The sequence below is a fragment of the Danio rerio genome, chromosome 6, assembly GCF_049306965.1.
Source record: "Danio rerio strain Tuebingen ecotype United States chromosome 6, GRCz12tu, whole genome shotgun sequence".
Taxonomy (NCBI): domain Eukaryota; kingdom Metazoa; phylum Chordata; class Actinopteri; order Cypriniformes; family Danionidae; genus Danio; species Danio rerio.
This window is the reverse complement of record NC_133181.1, coordinates 23,935,777-23,959,867: the sequence shown is the minus strand read 5'-3', so window position 1 is coordinate 23,959,867 and position 24,091 is coordinate 23,935,777. Positions and strand designations below refer to the sequence as shown.

General features: G+C 36.8%; 1 protein-coding gene across 12 annotated transcripts in view; it reads left to right on the top strand.

Annotated features, from left to right (window-relative positions):
• Window positions 1–24,091, top strand: part of rptor (regulatory associated protein of MTOR, complex 1) — a 272,362-nt gene that overhangs the window by 56,597 nt on the left and 191,674 nt on the right. For all 12 annotated transcript variants that reach the window (XR_012407926.1, XM_073954060.1, XM_073954059.1 and 9 more), the window contains exons 5-7: window positions 3,541–3,699; window positions 14,014–14,160; window positions 18,389–18,564. Coding sequence is in view for 11 of the 12 variants with exons in the window: in XM_073954060.1 (XP_073810161.1) it covers window positions 3,541–3,699; window positions 14,014–14,160; window positions 18,389–18,564 (482 nt within the window). In the remaining variant the exon portion in view is untranslated. The remainder of the gene's footprint in view (window positions 1–3,540; window positions 3,700–14,013; window positions 14,161–18,388; window positions 18,565–24,091) is intronic.

Genomic DNA, 24,091 nt, shown 5'->3' with positions numbered 1-24,091 from the left:
TACTTGTCAGCAAGAATTTTTTTAGGCCAGACTTTCCGTCCCCGAGTGATCTAAATTGCCATGGAAATTGAAACCAGACCGTTTTCATGGAATATTGAACGGAACGTTTATCTCCAGCATATATGTTACAATATATATGTTAACAGTAATGTTACAGTGCCAAGGTACGCATTCACCTTGAGAACCTCATGTCTGTTCCCAAACGCAATGACTTCAGTTTTCTCTTTGTTTAACTGAAGAAAGTTTTGGCACATCCAACTGTTAATTTCATCAATGCATTGACAGAGGGTGTCAATGGCGCTGTAGTCATTAGGCAGTAAGGCTAAGTAGATTGAGTGTCATCAGCATAGCTGTGGTAGAAGATTTGGTTCTTTCTCATTATTTGGATAAAAGGGAGCATATAAAGGTTGAACAGGAGAGGTGCCAGAATCGAGCCTTGTGGGACTCCACATGTCATTGGTGTCCACCTCGACCTATGATCACCTATGCTGACATTGTAACCTCTCCTTTCAAGGTAAGATCTGAACCATTTAAGGACTGTCCCAGATAGCCCAACCCAGTTTTCCAGCCTATCTAGAAGTATGCTGTGATCGACAATGACAAATGCAGCACTGAGATTGAGCAGTACCAGCACTGTTAGATTGCTTGAATCTGTATTTAGGCGGATATCATTGATTATCTTTAAAAGGGCGCTCTGAAACCAGATTGAAAATTGTCTAAACACCCGTTGAAGTTTAAGAACTTGTTAACCTGGTTGAAAACAAGTTTTTCAATGATTTTGCCAATGAAAGGGAGATTTGAGATTTGTCTGTAATTGCTAAATAGGGTGTTATCCAGGTTGCTCTTCTTCAAGAGGGGTTTAACAACTGCAGTTTTAAGAGAGTTTGGAAAATCCCTGAGAGAAGTGAAGCATTTACCACCTTTAAAAGATCCTTTTCTAAACAGGTAAACACTGTTTTAAAGAATGATGTGGGGAGCGTGTCTAGACTGCATGTTTTAATAACTTGTACGATCTCCTCTAAGGTTTTACCATTAATTGCCATGAAATCAGACATAATGTCTGACTTCTTAAGTTGTGGTTGAGCTAGTCTGACTTCGACACAACTTGGCTGATTGGATGAGCTTATTGCCTTTCTGATATTATTGATCTTGTCAGTAAAGAAATTAGCAAACTCATTACATTTGTACAGTTGTGAGTCTCTCTATCGTTGCAAAGAGTGTGCGAGAATTAATCAACAGTGTCTGCAGATATACTTGGTGCTAGCGATATGGCCTTCATAAACTGCTCACTGGTGTTCTCATTTATACATCTCTTTCTGACAGAGACAGATCTGTCTTTAAAAGCTGGAGTGATCAATATATCAAAGAAAATACAGAAATGATCATATAGTGCAACATCCTTAACAACAGTCGATTAATTGTGTAAAGCCTTAGTTATAAGTAGATCAAGAGTGTGTCCACGATTGTGTGTGGGACCTTGAACATGCTGAGTCAAATCAAAAGTGTTAAAAACACTTCAAACAGTTCTTTTACAGCATTGATTTTTGTATTATCAATGTGAATATTAAAATCCCCAGCAATACTAAAATTGTCAAATTTAGAGGTTACTATTGATAACAGCTCTATAAAATCATCAATAAAAGCTGGAGAATATTTTGGAGGTCTGTAGCTAATGATCAGTAAGATGCGTGGAGCCCCTTTTAGTGCTATACTCAGATATTTAAAAGACAAATAGTCACATCTAGACTAGCTGCAAAATATGTATACATCCTACACACCATAAGAAATTGTTAATGTAAATTCATGTATCTAATTTAAATAATTTTAAACTTTTTATTATTAGTATTGTTATATTTATCAAATGTATAGTTTTTTTGTTATTATATCTTATCTGTATTATTATTATTTTTTTAATGGCTTTAATATATTTCATATTTGAAGTGCTTTGGCAATACTGTACTAAATGTCATGCCAATAAAGCAACTTGAACTTGAAAGTGTCACCAAATGACACTTGTTTACATTCATAGACATCTTTAAACAGGGCAGTGATGTCTCCACCTCTCCTATTAGCTCTGCAAACACTCAAAAAGTCAAAGTTTAAAGGAGCGGCTTCATTCAGAACTGCTGCGCTACAACTGTCATCTAGCCAAGTTTCATTTAAAAGCACAAAATCAAGGCAATTTGTGTTGATAAAATCATTGACTAAAAGTGACTTATTGTTGAGTGATTGGATGTTTAAAAGTGCTAACTTAACAGTTTTAGCCGTTTTCACTACAGTAGTCTCAGATTTACATGTAATAGACACAAGATTTGAATGATTTGCTATACGGTTTAAAGAAGTCTTTGGTTTTCTGTCACGTAACAACACATATCTGCGTAGAGAAAGCTGCAGACACACTGGGTTCCTGCTTGTTTTGTAAACATTTGATAAAGTCTCTGTGATCTAAGCAGGCCCCCGACACGCATCACAGAGAGCTGTTGTGTTCACCAGCTGAAGATGTGGCGTTGTTGTTTTGGCCCTGGCAGTGTGACAAAAGTCGGAGGGCTCTTCCAGGTGGGCTCATAGGTGGTTGTGGAGCAGGCCGTTTTTTGGTCGGTAACTGGGGGCTTATGGCAATGGAGTGTGAAAGTTTAGTTCCAGCATACACCAGTTCCTCCATCTTTTTTGAAAAACCCAAGAGAAGCGAGCAAGGTGACAATGAGAACGGGTTTGGTGACAGAGGCTGTAGGACTGGAGATTCTGGCTGCAGAAATATGTTTTCCTGGCTGTTTTCCTGAGGATCATTTTTGAGTGATGAGACTTGATGCTGTTCTGTTGCATTCCAGTCTGCCTGTGTTGAGCAGAGGGCAAGTGATAGTGTCTCTATCAACTTCTATGTCTCTTACTTTCTTGAAAACATACAGCATGCTAGATCTGTTACAGGTAATTCCAAATTTTGTCCAGAAATTAACTGTTAATCATTAATTAGGTTTTCAATGTAAACTGTACAGTCACACCAATCATTTAGTAGTTTTTAATTTACAAAAATATTCAAATAAAAAAATCAGGATTTGTCCTGTTTTATTTGCTGAGACATAACATATCTTTTTTACAGCGTACTCTGTTTTGGATTTAACACAGCATTTGACAATAAAACAATCCACACTGCATCATTCTCTCTTTCTCACCTAGACTGGCAGATATAATAAATAGATTTCCATTGCTCTAAGTTTAAAGGCTTGTTGTAAAGCACAAACTTTATATTGAAATACTCTATGTTTTGAAATGTTGTACATTATCAGCCTCATTCTCTTGGCTGTGTCTTTTAACCTTGTCTATTATCATTTCAAAAAGGGCATGTGGTGATATAATTTGATTTTCAGTGACTGACATGTGTTCTATTGCAGACAATATTTACTATAATGTGCAATTAAGTTGTTGTTTAAACAAGTCATTATGATAAATGAGTTTTTTGATGTTTAGTTTAGTGCAGACCCATTATAAATTATTAATGCTTTTTATGTTTTTCATTGAAATATAATATTTTCTTTCCTACAGGCCCGGTATAAGCAGAGTTTGGACCCTACAGTTGATGAAGTAAAGAAGTTGTGTACTTCACTACGCAGAAATGCCAAGGAGGAACGTGTTCTCTTTCACTATAATGGTCATGGGGTGCCTCGACCTACTGTTAATGGAGAGATCTGGGTTTTCAACAAGGTAAGACAAATAGATAGAGCCCTGCAAGCATTTTTGTGTTTAAAAAAAAGTGTTAATACATTTCTAATAGACAGCTTTGCAAAAACAAGGCAAATTTAGGGCTGCCAGTGAAAATGCAATAGATGTCTAAAATGTCAAAAAGCGACCAGTCATAAAATAGGCAGTTATGGAAGGATATTACAGACAATTTTCAGATGCATTTGCAAATTGGATTTTCAATTGTATTCACAATATGGGATAACAATATGGGAACATAAGTTGTGACAATCCAAATGCAACTGCAAATCCCACATTAGCAAACTCTTCATGACTGCCACATTTTAAATGAAAAAGCAAAGTCCATTTGCAAATGCATTGCTCATATCTTACGAGCTATAAGCCTGACAAAGCAATATTATATCTAAATAGCTTATATATCTTGTTATTCTTCTTAATAATATATCTATATTAAATCTAATATCTTTTTCTCTGCATCATGTAATCTGCCAAAATCCAAATGCAATCGCAAATTCTTTTGCATTTGAATTTCTGACGTATACTTGGAAACTTGTAAATCATAAGGGGTAGGATAATTTTATTGGGCTTGTTTGTATTGAGGAGTAATGTGCTTCATACAATACACTTTATAGTTGGTAAGACAACATTACTGATGAAGCTGTTAAGGCCACAATACATAGTTACAAATGTCAGTGAAATCTGTACTGTGTGGAAAGGAAGCCCTATGTTAACAGTGTCCAGAATTGCCGTCGACTTCTCAGGGCTTGGAGTCATCTAAGATGGGCGATCACACAGTTGAAATGTGTACTGTGGACAGATTAATCATTATGATAGGTATTTTTTGGGAGAAATGAGTGCCCAGTGCTCTGGACCAAAGAAGAAAAAGGATCATCCGTACTTTTACCAGCAACAAGTCCAAAAGTCAGGGTCTGTCATCTTATAGGGTTGTATCAGTGACCTTGGCTAAGGTAATTTGCACTTCTGTGATGGTACTATTATTGCTGAAAGATAAGTAGAGATTTTGGAGCACAATATGCGTCCTTTTACAGGGACACACATGCATATTTCAAAAAGACAATGCAAAACCACATTCTGCACACATTACAATGTCCTGGGGGCAGAGGAAGAAGATCCAGGCAGGGCCGGAGCAAATTGAACTGGCGCTTTAAGGCTGATTGATACTTCTGCGTCAAATACCGGCGTGCTGACGCATAGCCCTTCGCCGTGGCCGTCGCCGTCACTGACGTGCACCTCACGTCTTTATCTACAGTGTAAAAGAACACTCAAGACAGTCACCGAGGAGGTATTTTGTCTAATTATCTGAAACCCAAAGCCACTGAAAGACAGGAAAGGGAGAGACCAAAAATTTGTGAGCAGAGCAAACTAAAACTGTAAGTCAAATACCTGATGGTTATAATGCTCAGCGTGAATAATGGTTTGTACTATGTTTACTTCCTTTCACATCGTAAACATTTCTTTCCATTAATTTTGTGTCTGCATATGTTCTCTATACAGTTCAGCGGTCATTATAGATTCATACACGTGTGCATACATTGTTTACCTCTGCCGTCATCACAACGATGATCAAATGATCAAAACAGCTAACATCAAACAAAAAATGTCAAAGGCCTGATAAACTATACAAACATTCAAGAGAGTGGAGTTAAAACTTACCGATCTAAACATGGATAGTGTAAATAAGCAAAGCTTTTGGATCCATGGCTTGATAAGCAACTATTCCAGGCTATTTAATCCATGTTTCTGCGTCCATTCATCGCCATTCATTCTCCAAGAAAGTATGAAGACCACAAAGCTGTACTAATGTCCACTTTACTTTAAAGAGAGGCTCAGAGGTGAGCTTTTTTCAGACTGATCCATGCGCTGATCGGCAGTTCACAAGACAAGACTTTGTACTTTTGCTACGTGCGCAAAAGGGGAAACGCACAAAAAATTTGCAAGGATTTAATCCAAAACAGTAGATTGACACCTCACTTATCCAGTCAGGAGCTGGTGTCCTATTTGACTTATCACAGTAGCTTTGATAGAAGAAAAGAGATGGGAGGGCTCATTTTGTCCGTAAGAGTCTAAACTTTGAGAATTATAGGGATTTTTATCATTGGAATGCATAATAATCAATATTGAAAATAGACTTCTTACATTACAGGAGCTCTAATGGCTCAAAAGTATTTTTAATTTTTCCCAGTTTTTCTCTTTGTTTTGGAATAAAAACTAGGTTGCATTTTGAAGACTAGACCATTACACTTTTTTGTATGCTGTTGTTTCTTGTAATACAGTGGTTCCCAAACTGGGGTATAAAATAGAATAGTCATCAAGAAGTCAAGTGACAATAGGGATGAACCATCTACATCGGCCTCTTCTATGGAGAATTGCAGCAGCCTTGTATATGGCAGGGCTCAACAATAAGGCGATACGCTCAAGCTAGTGTATAGAATCCTGGCCTGATTGGACCAGTGCTGCCTTTTCACCAAAGTTTACCTTGGCTGCGACTGTCTGTCAATTGGGAAAGAAAATCTTAGGGTGCTTTGACACATAGAAGTTTGTTTCGGAATCTCGTTTTCCCTGTTAAGGCTGATTTATACTTCTGCGTCAAACGCCGGCGTATGCTATGGCGCTGACGCATAGCCCTTCGGCGTGGCCATCGCCGTCACTGACGTGCACCTCTCAAAAAATGTAACTACACGTCGCAACAACGCGTAGCAAAAGCTCTGTGATTGGTCGGCTTGGTAGCGCTGACGAGTCTGGGCGGGACAGAGAGTCGCGCGAATGGCGCGAGCGATTGTTTACAAGTGTGGAGTCCCGTGAAAGAGCTCCGGATGGAAAGTTTTGTTTTGTGTTTACCTCATAGTTAAAGTTGTTGCACGTCCGCCAGTTCCTGCCTCAAAATGAGCGAGTTTGAGCCACTTGTTCATCCCGGAAGTGTTCAGGAAAAGCAAAAAAGCAGAGAAGAAACTCGAAACAGAGGAACATTTACACCTCACTGCCAACTAGCGTTTCGGAAGTGTTTTTGCAGACCGACAGAGACAGCGCGCAGAAGTATAAATGCACAGCCACGCGCGTTGCCTGCGCCGTGGGTTACGCCGGTCACTTGACGCAGAAGTATAAATCAGGCTTTAGTGCGGTTTGTTTGGCATATGTGAATACAGCACTAAATCCTCGCATGGAGCGGATCGATTGTAGTGAGAAAACAAAACAATCCAACAAACTAATGACACTTCTTTAATAGATTGATTAATTCAATAGATATTTACAAAACCTGACAACTGAAACGAAACTGTGTATGAGAAAGTCTAACCTCTCTGATTTTTTTTATTTGGTGACTATGTCTGTGGGTGTTTTATATTATATACGCAACTGGTAAAAAGTTTAGGGTCAATATGATTGTTAAATGTTTTAAAATAAGCTACTCCTGCTCACCAAGTCTGCGTTTATTATAAATACAGTATATATTGTAGAATAGTGAAATTTTATTGCATTATAAAATAACTGTTTAAAAGTAGTTTGACATTTAATGTAATTATTTATTCCAGTGATTTTAAAGATGATTTTTCAGCTTCATCACTCCACTCTTTAGTCCCATGAGCCTCCAAAAATCACTCTGATATTAATTATTATTATTGTTGTTTTTATTGTTATTATTATTATTATTATTATTATTATTATTATTATTATTATTATTATTAATGTTAATAGTAATAAAAGCAATAATGACTTAAAATTATTTTACATTTTACTAAATGTTTAACGATTACATTTTTTACATTTAATAAATATAGCCTTGATGAACTGAATAGTTTTCCCAAAAAAAAGATAAGAATGTATAATTTATAAAACTCACCCTAAACTTTTGAGCGGTAGAGTAAAACACACACACACACACACACACATACACACACACACACACACACACACACACACACACACACACACACACACACACACACACACACACACACACACACACACACACACACACACACACACACACACACACACACACACACACACACAATCAATCAAATTTAGTTACATCACATTGTATTTTTTTTTAATTGTCTGTTGTATTTAAAAAAAAATGTTATGCTGAATAAAAACGATAGGTATTACAATCATGTTTGGCTTTTGAAACATTAATTTAAAATACTGTGAAGGTGAAGGTGAAGAGGCTCAGGCAGAAACAGAGAAATCCAGCAGAGATGTTCTAATGAAGAGAATTAGGCCTACGCTAGAGACTAAAAAAATGTCAAGTAATAAACGCAAATATAGTGACCGTTACATTGGTTTCGAGTTTACATGGATTGGAGATGCAGAAAATTCAAATCCACAGTGGTGAGAATTTAGCAAATAGCAGTCTTAAGCCTTCAAATATGGTCTGGCATTTGCAAACAAGACACAGCCACTTACAAGGCATGCCTGTAAGTTTTTTTTTTCCCCCAAGGAAAATTGGTGGAACAAAGTAGTTGCTTTCATCCGAAAAGTTGCACCATCGGTTTCCTGGGTACACAGCAGCATCCAGGCTCTAGCGATGAAAAACATGCCAGAGGAACGATCAGAACTACAGGTGATGAAACAAGCATTACGTGCATTTTTTGCATGTTTAAATGTCTGGTCCTTCAGGATTTGATTTTAAACTAATCTTTCAATAACACACATTCAGTTAGTGTAGGAAGGCAGTAAAGAGTGAAAAATAAAAGCACGAAGTTGCAAGCATCAAGCATCTTTGCAAAGGTTTAGATCAGTGGTTCTTAAACTTTTTTTTTATCAAGTACCACCTCAGAAAAAAAAAAATTGTCTCTCCAAGTACCACCAAAATAAGCATAAAAAATATGTATTGAAATACAGTAGCGTAGTAGGCCTAGTAATGCAGCTACAACTGTGCACAGTTAAAAAAACGTGGCAGATTACCTAAGAAATATAGGCTATATGTCATATATGGCATATTATATACATCATTTTTGATCAATTTTGAAATATATGTAGCATGTACATGACATATTTCATCCCTCCGTGTACCACTAGAAGGAAGTCTGCGTACCACTAGTGAGGATCTGTGATGAATGGAAAGAGAAGCCCGGAAACTGGAACAGCTTGGGTTGTGGTTTGAGAAGACTTGGGTCTACATCTTTTCCTGTGATCTCTGGTTCCCAGATCAGAAGTACTCTCTGGGAGGTAGCCTTGGTCACTAGCTTTAAAAAGGATGGTTTTGTAACACCCTTAGGAGCTTTGACGAACAATGAAAAAGTTACCTTCCCAAAGAAGTTTTATGGTTCATTGTCCCTAAGCTGGTTCTTTGTCCCTGTGCATATGCATTTTGAGATTTGAACAGATTTGTGTGTGTTAAGCTTAAATTAAGACAACATAAGCACCTGTTAGTTTTAATTGTGGATAAACTTAAATAATTTTGAACTTTTGTCAGCTAATTTTATCTGATGGGTTGAGTGGGATCGAAATTGCTGATGTAGCGCTCTTCTGCCTGTCCAGAGATGACATGTCAGTATCTCATTATTATTCATAGCTGAGTTTTTGATAATATGAGAAGATGCTGCTTCTTAATAATTCATGAGAGCATTTGCTTTTCAAAAACAGAATTTGCCAAGCTGTGAGGCTGCGGCCACGCATGGCATACAGTATTAAGACGTTCATGAAGGTCGTGTGTTTTTGTTTCCATGTTCCATGGTTTTCCCCGCGATACTGTAAGGGCTGACACAGCAAAGCTGTTGGTGTGCAGCAAGCTTTTTTGTTAAGGGTGCTGTACGAGAATTGGAGAATGGCAGACGTTGGGCCCTATCATACACCCGGCGCAATATGGTGCAAGACGCGGCGCAATAGTCTTTTACTAGTTTCAGCTTGGCACAACAGTCGTTTTGAGGCGTTGCGCTACGCTGTCTAAAAAGCAAATGCATTTGCGCTCATATGTGCGGCCATAGGCGTTCTGGTCTAAAAAGGAAGGCGTTCTGCGGCGCATTGCTGGTGCGTTGCTATTTTGAGAAACTAAAATAGATTTTTCAATAGACCAAAACAAACCCGGTCTAAAGTCGAGCGCAGAGTTGCGCCTCGCTTACACACTGCTTAATACACACTGGAAGATGTAGAGCAATACACAAATATCTTTATATATGAAAAAATTAAATATTCTGGATATATATGTAGGATATTAAAAGAATATATATATATATATATATATATATATATATATATATATATATATATATATATATATATATATATATATATGAGCAATTCCATGAAAATGTCAACCTTGCCATGAAAAGAAAAATGTTTTCACCAAAATAGCGAAACCGTTTCTACATTTTTTGCGCAGGCAAGTGTTTTACAGTACTTTAAAAATACTTAAAAATGTGTCTGTCAATGTTTTCAAACTATTATACTTGATTTGCCAAAGTCACACAAATGGCAATTTCACATCCGTCACATCCATAACAAAGCTTTTCCCTCAAAAATGCAAAAATGTCAAAATAAAATAAAATCAATCAGTTTTGTTCTATAGAGAGCCAACTCTTATCCTTTTGTTAAGGAATATTTATTTTGGGTTGTGCAGTTTAATTCACAAAATTTCTACGAAATATGTTGTATACTGTAAACTCGCAGACTTTTTTTGTCACATCCATAACGCTTTTCTTATTTTCCTCTTTTAAAGTATAAAAATGTTCACAGATTGAATTTTTTTGATCCCATAACTCTGTGGTTAGTTGTTTTGGAAAATATAAACAGATGATTCAATATAATGTTAACGTATACTTTCTCTGCGAATTTATGTTTTGAATTTTTACTGCAAATGTCACATCCATAACGCTGGAATCAGCCATATATATATATATATATATATATATATATATATATATATATATATATATATATATATATATATATAGGATGTAAATATAAAGCATTAAAATATTACAAAAAATGTTATTTTCTAGCCTACATAAATATGAAAAACCACTGCTTTTTATGCCTTCTTTATCTCGGGAGGCTTTTTCAGTTCATTCATAACTATTTGCTTTTGTATAATGTTATTATTATTTGCAGTATTATTTATTATGTGCATAATTATATTAGTTTTTTTTTTTAAAGCAAGCTTAGATTTGCCCACCTGCAGGTTTTAGACCATATGGGCCACAGCATGTGTTTTAGGATATAACTCAGGTTTTTGGACACACTTCGTTATTATTGTTCATTTATTCGTTTGCTGGAAATCAGAACTGAATTTAGAATTAGTTTTAAAACAAATATTTGCACTTAATAAACAAAATTAATTATTTATAGGCTAATTGATGTCTGTGCATAAAGGTTTCCCTATCCACAAGAACGAAAGTGAAAGTAGATCATTTATCTCTCGTTCTCGGTAGATGCTCTGTTTAACTGCTCCAAAAAAAAAAAAAAAAAAAAAAAAACTGTTAACTGTTTGCTTGTGAAATGCTCAGTTTTTCCACTTACACTTTAAGTCATGTAAATAGCAAATGCGCTTATGGCACGACACAAGGCTTTTAAAGGGAATGGGAGATGAGACTCTGATTGGTTTATTTTCAAAACACACCTATAACTCATTAAGAAAATAAACTCAACCCTTTTAGACCATGCTCCACAGCGCAAAGCGGATTTTCCCGTCCTTAAATTAGCAAAAATGCGTTCTGACACGCCCTGAAAGCGTTTGCGCCCTGCGTTTTGTGCTTTTCGCATGGACCGTCAAAATAGAGCCCATTGTCTTTTATCAGTTGGGGTTTTTACCATTCAGACACATGGCCTATCCATACTGCTGTGTTCGCCTTTATTTAAAATCCTACAGATTACCAGCAGGGTTAATGGTTAAAATACACATGACATGACACTGCTAGACATAGCACTGTGTTTATTCAGACCCAGGGATTCATAATGATATAGCAAATTGTGGTTATGTGTATATATTATACGAAATTACAAATTTATCGTATATACAGCATGGCATTAAATTACTTAATGTTTTTTCTTTGCATTTTACTCTGTAAACCATAAAATCTTTGGTCTCCTCAAGTTTTGTGGCTGACTTTGTGAGCCAACGGACAGGGGTATGCTTCGCTCCCCTCTTTTCCCCTGCTCTGCCGGCCACGCCCTCTTCTCGCTCTGCTCACTCCTCCCTCTGCCCCATCATGAAGCTTTTTTTTTTTTTAATTTTGAACTGAAAGAGGGGCGTTTCATGGCCCTTTAAAATGTAACATGTTGCACATATATTAACATAAAAGGTAAACGATCGTTCAGTACACCAAATTAGCTTTACAGGGACATCAAACATGAACTATCTATGATCTTGTTAAAATGTTGTTTAAACATTAATTCCAGGAGTATTATAACACAGAAGATTAATACACAAGCAAGAAACTTGTTCCAAACACCTAATTTCACATTGAGAGGGAATAAAGGATTACATGGAAAGAAGCATAAGTATTAAGTTGGGTTTTATAGGTGCATGACTGCGTTTTTGTCCAACAGAACAGCACATTTATTTTCATGAGGTAAATACATTTAGAATCGGATTACACACTAACAATTGCTCTTGCTAGATGGAAGAAGTTTATTTGTTAAATAAAGCTAAATAATTATTTGTATGATCAGCCACCAACATAGTGGTGCAATAGGTAGTGCTGTCGCCTCACAGCAAGTAGGTTGCTTTTTCGTGCCTCGGCTGGGTCAGTTGGCGTTTCTAGGTGGAGTTTGCATGTTCTCCCTGCGTTCGCATGGATTTCCTCCGGGTGCTCCTCCACAGTCCAAAGAAATGCGGTACAGGTCAATTGGGTTGGCTAAATTGTCCATAGTGTATTAGTGTGAATGAGTGTGTGTGTGGATGTTTCTCCGTGATGGGTTGCAGCTGGGTTGAGTAGTAAGCAACGTATCTGTGAAGGGGGGCGTGTGTGCATGAGAAGTACTTGAAGAGCGGTGGGGGTGAGTTGCGCAGGACGTACCTGAAGAGCTAGTAGGAATGCAGTGGAAAGAGGGGTGTGCAACATATTTAAAGACCGGGCAGGAGATGCGCGATTTCCGGGAGATTATAATTCATTTGCGGGCATATATTCATCCGCGAGTGTCTATGCATTTTAGGGATACTCCCGCAACTTCCGGGAGACTTGGGATGTCTGACATGCTCACGGTTAACTTTATGCAATTTAATAATCTGTTTAAAGTGAAAGCAACCGGTGCTGCTTACAAGAAGACACATTTTGAGCTCTTAAAAGCATCAGGACTGTGGGCCATAAAACACTAAGCAGACTGATTGACTATCCTGTGAGCTGTGATGCTCTGAAAATAAGATGTTTCTTTTCCGGACAGAGCGGCCCATGTGACATAATCTGCAGCCCATTGGTTCTTTTCTTTATTGACATTGGGCTGACCCAATCACAAACTTCCATGTTGGGCTCTGTGTAAGCGTTGTATTTGTCAAAATAGTCAAGAGTCACGCCTGTTTCACATGCACGAGATAGCAGAAGCGGCGAGCAGGCATTTGCCTTTTGCGTCTGCATTCTGCAGCATGCAGCGGAGCACAGATCAATATATTCCTGTCTATTCTATCTAGTTATCTATATGTCCTATGTCTTTATAAATATACGTTTAAAAAAATTTTTTTTTACTTTTAATCTGCACCAGGGCACGCGTCAACTTCCTCCTATGCTGTTTCCTTAACCTGCAAGCCTTTGTTTTACAAATTTTAAAGAATGACTGCTTCTCAAGCTCTATGAGGAGTGTCAGTCATGTATTTTAAGATGTACGCGGTCAGAAGAAAATCGCATGAGAAATCATGACATTGTGTTTTAGATCGTCAACATGATGTAGGCTTATAGTGACAATAATATTTATACAATATGGTAAGAATAATATTTATACATTACCAAACTAGTGTGCAACTTAAGCAATTTTTTTAACATTTAGTTTTGTACTGCGTTTGTTGTCCACAAAAACTGTTGTAAAAACACACGTCTGGTCTGAGGTTCTCCACCGGAGAAACATCAGTCTATAGCGATCGATGCTTGACTCCTGTACTAATAGACTATTACACTTTTCCCCTGGAATTCTGCTTAATCAGTGTTAATACATGGAAATTGAATTGAAGTCTATTCGGATTTCACTGACAGCCAAAATGTTGCCTTGTTTTAGCTAAGACATCTATGAAAAACAAAATTGCTTGGTGGGATGTCTCATTCAGCATTCTCTTTTAAATGAGCAAAGGCAAACCAAGATTGTGAAATAATTTTGTTTTAGACTTGACCTCTCTCATCTCTCTCTCTCTCTCTCTCTCTCTCACTCTCTCAGAACTATACCCAGTACATCCCACTCTCTGTCTATGACCTACAGACATGGATGGGAAGTCCCTCCATCTTTGTGTATGACTGTTCTAATGCAGGCATCATCGTAAAGTCATTCAAACAGTTTGCATTGCAGAGGGAGCAGGAGCTGGAGGTTTGTGGCATTACACACACATACACACTTCATTTATTTATTTTTTTAATTCATTATTGATTCATTAATTCATTATTGTTGGGAATAATACAATACTTGTAGGAGGTATTACTTTATAATGACTGCACAATATGAATCAATTGTTTAGCATTAGCAGTAGTTAATTCATTATTTGATAAGCATTAACTCCTAATTTTCCTTCAGCTTAATCCCTTATATGTCAAGGGTCGACATAGTGGAATGAACCTTCAATTATTCCAGCATATGTTTTACGCATTGGATGCTCTTCCAGCCACAACCCAGTACTAGGAAACACGCATACACTCTTACTTTGACACACACACTCCTACACTCCCACCCACACTTCTTTGTGGGTGGGAGCGTGAATAAACATGAATACTTCTGGCGGAGGTGGGAGAAATTAAAATATATCAGACTGAAAAATCCATCCCCCGCAGGTCTCTTTCCTATTGTTATGCCCTGTGTGGATCGGAGGATGGAAAGGGGCTATATATATTTTTTCTCAACATCTGGTTAAAGGAAAAGTTGAAAGGATTTTTTTCAGCAGATTTCAAAACATAATAGTTTTAATAAAAATGTTTCAATAACTAATTTATTTTATCTTTGCCATGATTACAATACATAATATTTCATTCATTCATCTTCTTTTTCGGCTTAGTCCCTTTATTAATCTGGGGTCGCCACAGCGGAATGAACCGCCAACTTATCCAGCACGTTTTTACGCAGCGGAAGCCATTCCAGCTGCAACCCATCTCTGGGAAACAACCATACACACTCATTCACACTCGTACAATACAGACAATTTAGCCTACCCAATTCACCTGTACCACAAGTCTTTGGACTGTGGGGGAAACCGGAGCACCCGGCCAAAACCAACGCAAACGCAGGAAGAGCATGCAAACTCCACACAGAAATGCTAACTGACCCAGCCTTCTTGCTGTGAGGTGGCAGCACTACTTACTGCGCAACTGCGTCATAATATTTCATACATAATATTTAACTAGGTTAATTAGACAAGTTTGGGTAATTGCATAGAAATATACATTAGATATTGCACATGGGCCTTGAGCATGCATCAACACCCCCCAGCATAATTGTACCTATCAGTGCTCTCAGGACAAAAGTCATTAAACTGCACTTAATCAAGACCAAAGTTAATCTGAAGATGCTGGATTTTTGTGCTGCGTATGGGCAGAGATGGCAAAAGTAGGCACATCCTTTACTCAAGTAGAAGTCTAAAACAAGTCATGTTTAAAACAACTCTGGTAAAAGTTGAAGTACTCATTACACTTTTGTACTCAAGTAAAGTTAAAGAAGTACAGCCTTGAAATATGGACTTAAATAAGAAGTATTCAGTACTAATACCAGTTTTAGTTTCACAGTGGTAACTACACTGCAAGTCATGTGTACATCCATACAAAATAACTTGCATTTAATAAAAAAAAAAAAAAGTTGTTGCTAATTTTCTGTTGCAAATTAGCCCAGCAATTTCACTATAATATTGTCCAACAACACTGCTCAAAAAGTTTACAGTTGTTGAGCTGCCATACTCGTTCATATACTCTAAAACGTAAATTCTGTATAGGCCTGTATTTATAACTAATACATGTTTTAAATTTAACACTTTCATTTTGGACATACTTGGGACATTTTGTCTAACTTTGGACATTTTGTCCAAACCATATTGCCGTTTTTTTTTCTTTTGATTAAAAAAACGAAACAAAAACAAATGTATTTGACTGCAAAACATTTTTTGTATAATGCTAAAGCTGCTTCATTTTCTTTAAACAGCAACACTTTTGCAGCTCATATGATTTTTGATTTGTATTTAGTTTAGTTAGTTTTCAATGTATTGTGTCTATTTTATAAAGCCATTAATGCTGTTAATACATTTTTGCTTTAATTTCTTCACGGGATAAATTCCTAATCCTTTGCATTTATATATTTATAAATCACCCTGTATAAATACACTTGCTGTTCTAACATATTTATCTAGCAATTTATTTAACAAATATAAATGAAGACAACAGTGCAATATAAATATAAATGTTAAAACTATAAAACAGTATAAATTCTGTACTAGTAAATATAAACTCTCAATGCATAACCTATTTATAAAGTAGTTAACCTCTTTAGTACTAACTGTACAAACACTGACAATAAAGCACATGATTGTTAAAGTGATGTTTGTTTAAAAGATTAGAGAGGTACAGTACACCATGGTTGAAAGCAGACATAAGAATTTAACCCCATTTAAATGATCTTATTGCCCTGTATAAACATGACATCACCATGTTTACATACCTGATTCCCTGTCACATCCCCATTTGCCATTCTTGCTGTTCCCATACTAAGCTTAATAAACACGCTTGCGTATAGCGCATGATCATAGGTTGAAAAAGCCGCCCACTGCAGCATGCAGGCGCGCAACAACAAATACCATCAGGCCTTTCACAGGAACTAGGAAATATATCAGTCATTTCCATTTTAGCTGAGTAGCTGTGTATAATCAGATATGAAATATATGAAAAAATAACATGATTTCTTTCAAGTGAAACATGAGCACATATTGCTTTGCATCTTATTAACACAGTCAAGCCCTAAAATTAAATTCTGGACCACCCTTTTAACAAAGTATTTGTACTTTGTTACTTTCCATCTCTGCGTACAGGTGTAGTAATGAGCAAAGAAAACAAAGCATAAAGGCATAACATTTCATAGGTAAGATTTAGTTTTTTTAATGATTTTGTTTGTTACAAACTTTTGTGCTAAACAAGTGTTCTTGATGAAAATATTATCACTTACTGCACTGACCATAAGGCAAAGTAGCACCAACTTGCACTAAATTCTAGGCTTATGCTAGTTTGGTTGAATAAAATCATCAAAAATGTAAATTTAATATGACAACAAGACACTGATGCCAGAAATGTGCATCGTTGTTGGTTAATTGAATGATTTTTATTTTTTTTTTAAAGGTAACCTATAAGAGTGTTCGGTAACATAATGTAACAGTCTGCGCCTGCGCCTCAATGTGCATACTTTCCATCCTAAATTATTGAACATTAATAATGTTACATACTGTACCATTTAGATCAGAAAGGTGCATTTGCACATTGGGAGGCAGGAATATTGGTTCACATAAATCGTTCGTAACAAAAATTAATTTATGTGATGTGTATTTTTACATTTAGAAACGATTCGCTCCCTTCGTTACAATTATAGGGGAAAGGGGGTGTGATTCTTTACGTGGATTGGGTTAAATTTAACAGGGATGGAGGATAATACATTTTCATGCACACAGACACACACTCTTTGTCAGCAATGCCAAAGACTTTAATATATTTTTTTAAAAATGTGCATATTGGCCACCAGAGAAAACTTCCGATCATAGATGGTGTACCCATGTGTATATATCTATGAACCCAGATGGTCAACAATTTTTATTTGCAAATAAAGTAAGACGTGTGAACAAAAAGCCTGTATGGTGTTGAGTTCCTTGTAGATGCAGTGCATAAGAAAACAAGCCAAAGACGGACTAAAACACAGACTAATATTACAACTAAATGCTATTTACAATATGTGAGGGTGAGGTGCAATGCTAATGTGCTTTGGTAGTGGTAGGGATATACATTTAACATGTAAGCATTTAACAGATGCTTTTATCCACAGTAACTCAGACCCGTGAACAGACAGTGAGCAGTGGGATGCCTGGGGAGCAGTCAGGGGTTCTGTGCTTGTGGTATTAAAGGGTGAAGAGAGTGTTTTACCCACCTACAATCATGCCGGTGCCGGGACTTGAACCTGTGTTCTTTGGATCTCAGGTTCATCTCTCTTACCATAAGGCCATGGCTGGCCTCAATTACAGCGATAGTAATTTGTTTGATTAATGAATTTTGATCAGTTTACTTTTTATAGAATAAAAAATAAATAGTAATAGTAAGTATATAATAAACAGTTACATTGGACAGATTAAATCAGAATGACTGTTAATAAAATTAACAGAGCACATCAGAAAATTAACAAAGCAGTAACAGCATTTACAGCAACAGTAGCAACAGTAACATCAACAGCAGCAACAGGTAAAAGAAACAAGATATAAATCCCGGGAAATGTTTAGTGTGTTGTGTTGACATCAGAGCAAAATAATTTCATCTTTTTGACATATATGATTTAATTCTGTTTACTTGTTTCCTTTTTCTTATAATAGGTGGCAGCAATAAACCCAAACCACCCACTAGCTCAGATGCCTCTGCCTCCCTCGATGAAAAACTGCATTCAGCTGGCTGCCTGTGATGCCAGTGAACTCCTACCCATGAATCCTGACCTCCCTGCTGACCTCTTCACTTCTTGTCTCACCACACCAATCAAAATTGCTCTACGCTGGTAAGAAATGTTAAATTGTATTTATAATGTGGAAAACAATATTTTGATCTAAATTTTAAGACTCAGAAAAAAATATCTATGGCTCTGTGTGATGAGGTGTGAACTATCATTACTAATGTGACAAAGACAAAGGATTAAATAATGAGCTGCATAGTGGGCCATCCGGATGAGGGGTGACTGGGGGGAGAGGAGGTGGACAAAACAAGTTTAAACATTTTCTGTTTTTAATTTATTGAGAAAATGTTTAGCTATCCCACAAAATAACTTAAGATTCACTTACAAGTGCAGTTAAACAGTTCAAAAGAAGTGTTTATACACATATACATGCACAGGTGCTGGTCATATTAAAATATCTTCAAAAATTTGACTTATTTTACTAATTCCATTCAAGAAGTTAAACTTGTGTAATGAATACAATGCAAAAGAGGCTGGCAGTTCACAGAGCTCTGTGTTTAAGCATAATAATAGAGAGATGAAAGGAAGGAAAAGATGTGGTATGTACATAAAATAGGGATAACCACACCCTAGAGAGAATTATGAAACAAAACCAAGTCAAAAATGTGGGGGAGATTCACAAAGAGTGTACTGCAGCTTGGAGTCAGTGCTTCAAGAACTTCAACGCACAGACATATGCAAGACATGGGTTTGAGCTGTCGTATTCCTTGTGTCAAGCCACTCTTGAACAACACACAGTGTCAAAAGCATCTTGCCAGGGCTAAAGACTGGACAGTTGTGGAGTGGTCCAAAGTTTTGTTTCTGTTTGAAATCCGGGTCCCAGATTCTGAAGGAAGAGAGGAGAGGCACATATTCCACATTGCTTAAGGTCCAGTGTAAAGTATTTACAATCATGGTTTGAGGTGCCATGGCATCTGCCGGTGTTGCTCCACTGTGTTTTCTAAGGCCCAAGATCAATTGCCGTATTTCCACTGTCGAGCCAGGGCTTTTATCGGGCCAGGCCAGGGCAATCGCCTGGGAGGTTAAGTAGTGAGGCCGAAATCATGTCACGTTTCCACTGTCGGGCTAGTAGCTCGCAGCGTGTTTGCAAACCCTGCCCCCAGAACGTCCCCTGAATTAAATGTCACACAACCCGCCCACTTTATTGGGAATCAGGCTGAAAAAGCACACCATCGCACCTTCACGAAACCATTAAAATAAAGACAACCGAAACAAACAACTGACTCGTCACTGTACAGCATTACATTATGTCTACACACAGGCCTGTGTATTTCCATTCATTATATTTGTTCACTCACCTACCAACTGTTGGCATCGACTGTTAGGTCTCGCCACTAACGCAGGGACCCAGGGCAGTGAATGCACCCAGCCATAATATAAAACCACAGAAATTCTCATCCTCGTTTTGATAGACATCGTCAAACATTTAGCCCAAATGCTCCAGAAAGACCTAAAACATATAAATTTTCCCCTATGCTATATGACACTTAATAGGTAATTCCCCTTTTTTAAGAGGGTAATTTAAGGATGTTGCCTATTATTCAGTGATCTAAAGTAAAGGAATTTTTAAGTGTTTTAGCACATAAGAGCAAGTAATAAAATGTAGCCTATATTTCGTTGTGCTCAGCAGCTATTAACTAATAAAGCTCTACATTTAAAGTTTAATTTTTAAAATTTTCCACTTCATATAAAAACATAAACACTTCTTTGAGAACATAGAAAACATTTTGTATTTGCAGCTTTTCCAATGCATTTGTAAGGCAGCGCTGCGCAGGACTGGGTAAAAAAAAGGTAGTTTCTGCTTCACTTACCCAAAAATGCTCTGTTTGCATGATTTGATTAATATCATCATATCCAAACCCTTTATAAATAAAATTTTAAACCTCTAGAATTTATTGTTTTTAGAAAATATTTAAAATCTTTTTTTCGGATAGGCCTTTGTAAAATGAAAGCTATATATGGCTTAAAAACTGTTTAATTTATGTATTGTATATACCTACATTGTTATAGGCAGCTTTTGTTTGTTTTATATTGGTTAATTTATTTAATGTGATTTTATTATATCTGATATTTGTAATTCTTTAAGTTATTTCAATATAGCTTAGGCTATTTTATTGAGATATGTCACTATTGTTTTGAGCCTACAAAAGTGGACAAGTAATTTGTAAAGCTGTATGTCTTTCTGTTGTATTCATGTTTTGTATTATCTCTAAAATAAATTAAAAACCAAAGAACCCGCTTGCGGCATCAACAGAGCTGTAAATCGCACGCTCTTTTGCCTGGTCTCTCACACACATACAGGCATCTAACGCACATGTGTAACGCACACACCTTTTAAACTTGACGAAAACTCTCGACAACCTTTACTGGCTGCTGTTTCTTTAATATGGTGTAAATATTATAATTTGTAAATGAAACATTAAGAAGGATGCAGCAAAGATAAGTCACTTATAAATTTAAACTTTATTATTTTATGCAAGACCATTACACATAAGGGCGATTTTAAGCAAAAAGACCCCAAGCCTAGCCAATAAGGCTATCTTAATCTGACCAGCTATGTTTTATTTCCCTTATTTATTTGTTAGGCTCATGTACTCGTGTGCGATTGGAAAACTAGTGTAATGACGGCACAACATCTTTAACAGACTCGGGCAAAGTCTGCCTCTGCTTTACTCCGCCCCGAAACCCTAGCTGGCCTGAGGTATTAGGCAGGCCGAAAAAGGCTGGACACTGGCCCCGAGAAAGCCCCGCTTTGACAGTGACAGTGACAGTGACAGTGGAAACGCGACTGGACTTGGCACGCCCTGGCTTGCTTGCTATAGGCTCGATAGTGGAAACGCGGCTAATGTAGCTCTATTCCAGGATGTTTTAGAGCACTTCATGTTTCCTGCTGCTGACCAACTTTATGGAGATGCATATTTCGTTTTTTAACAAGACTTGGCACCGGCACACATTGCTAAAGCTATCCTAAGTATCCCTGTATGGCAGTGGTTCTTAATTCCAGTCCTTGGGCCCCCCGCCCTGCACAGTTTGCATGTCTTGCTTGTTTAACGCACAAGGACCAGGTAATGGATCTCTCTGTTAATAATATTAGCAGAAGTAGGTGTGTTAAGTAAGGAAGACATACAAAATGATCAGGGCAGGGGGGCTAGAGGACCGGAATTATCAACCACTGCCTTAACCCCATAGAAAATCTATGAGGTATTTTGAAGAGGAAGATTCAATATGCCAGACCAAACAATGCAGAAGACCTGAAGGCCACTATCAGAGCAACCTGGGCTTTTAGAACAACTGTGCAGTGCCAAAGACTGATTGACTCCATGCCATGCCACATTGTTGCAGTAATTGAGGAAAAAGGAGCCCCAACTAAACATTGTGTGCTGTGCATGCTCATACTTTTCATATTCATACTTTTCAGTTGGCCAAGATTTCTAAAAATCTTTTCTTTGTATTGGTTTTAAGTTACATTCTAATCTTTTGAAATTCTAATTTTGGGGTTTTCATAAGTTGTCATTATAATTAAAATAAACAAACACTTGAAGTAAATCAGTCTGTGTGGAATGAATGTGTACACAATACAATTTTCATATTGAAAACCTTTTACCCATGGCACATGCTTACCTACATGTGACAAACAAAAAATAATGTGATTTTATTAATATTTTTTTATTTATTATGGCACTGTTATGCACTGTTGCTTTTCTATGGGTTAAATGTTTTTTTTTAAATACTGTTGAAATAAGACAAAAGAAATCCACTATTTATTTTACTTTTGTTCCATTCAGAAGCATGTAAAATCTGCTGCTGACATTTGTACAGTATTGTCAAAGCATTTTAGATATGTATACCATATCTAATGTATAAACATTAAATATCTAATGTATTATATCATCAAATTAACAAATACACAGCTAATGTGAAATAAATGACATAAAGGAATAAAAACAGAAAATATCTCTAAAAATGATAAAACAATTAAAATAATAAAAAAGTGTGCATCATTTAAATAAGGCAAATGAGTTGATTAACCATTTCTAACAAAATGTACAAATGGTGTACAAATATTTTGCAGCCAGTTTAGATGTTTTTTTCAGGTACAATATATAGCAGGGGTAACCAAGCTTAGAAGGCTGATGTCCTGCAGATTTTAGCTCCAACCCTAAACAAACACACCTGAACAAGCTATTTAAGATCTTACTAGGTATACTTAAAACATCCAGGCAGGTGTGTTAAGGCAAGTTGGAGCTAAACCCTGCAGGGACACCGGTTCTCCAGGACAGAGATTGGTGATATTATGGTATATTATAGAATTAATTATTTAATATTTCTCTCACACTCTCACGGCTGTCCGCGCACAGTCAGCTGCGAAGCCAAGTGAATATAAATAAAAATGTAATGCAAAAACGCTTACAACTAACAACTTTAGAAAGCGAAAGCAAATGCCAAATCCCGGACATTTTAGCAGATTTAGAAACCCCAGACGGATGTTTTTTAAGTCCCAAAAAGGTGCATGTCTGTGGTTTAGAGCATGTGAGATGGTTTGTGGGAGTGTTTTCAGTTTTCGTGCACACACAACAAGCAGTACGAAACGTGTAGGATGAGAGAAGATTTTCCACTGGTCAATCGATTGTGAATGTTTGGTTTTTGGGGACATACAAAAAAAGTATAAAATAATGATAATAAAAGTTAAAAAAAAATTAAAATTAATGACATTAAATATACTTGGGTGGGTGTTTATATACCTGGGTATATAACCCTGGGTATATAGACCTTCTTGCTGTGAGGCGACAGCACAACCTACTGCGCAACTGCGTCGCCTTGCTTGTTTTTATATTTTATGATTAGTTAACATTTGTAGCTAAGACATAATAAGTTATTTGTTTTTATCATCAGTAATCCCTGCATATCCCTCTACACTACGTTTCACCCAACATACATGACATTGAAGTATACATTTTACTTACTTGTGTGTCAAATTGTGTTTATGTCTGTTCGTTTGTTCATTTTGTCCACCAGTCTTCCGGGTTGTGCCATGATGGTTGCAGGAAGCAGAAGGGGCCAAAAAGATGATGTGCAGCATTTTAGTCATGCGCTGTTTTTTATGTAAGGGGGTGAAGAGACTGTGGGGAAAATGGAAAAGGAGTTTTTAAAGATGTGAATATGCAAATAAATCATTTGTGTAGTTGAAGTTAATTTTCTACTACAAATTAAGTGTATAGAAGTATGAGATTCTTACCTGAATGATTTATGTTTTAATATTGTATTTCCATACTTACCTTAAACTCGCCTAACATGGTTTAATCCAGACTGAGCAGAGTCTAGTGGCTATAAAAGAGCAGCTCGAGCTCAGTTAGGAGTGGTGTAAGTGTGAGAGTTGTGGTGTAAAGGTTGGTTGTGGAGAGTCTTTGAGAAGCTGGACAGCAAATACTTTGTATTTATAAATATATATAGAGGGTGACATAACAGTGGATTCAAACCTCTCCTCTCCCAATCCCACAAAAAAATAAAAATAAAATAAAATAAATAAATAAATATCCTGTCCCATTCCCATGCCAGAAATTCTCCCATTTCT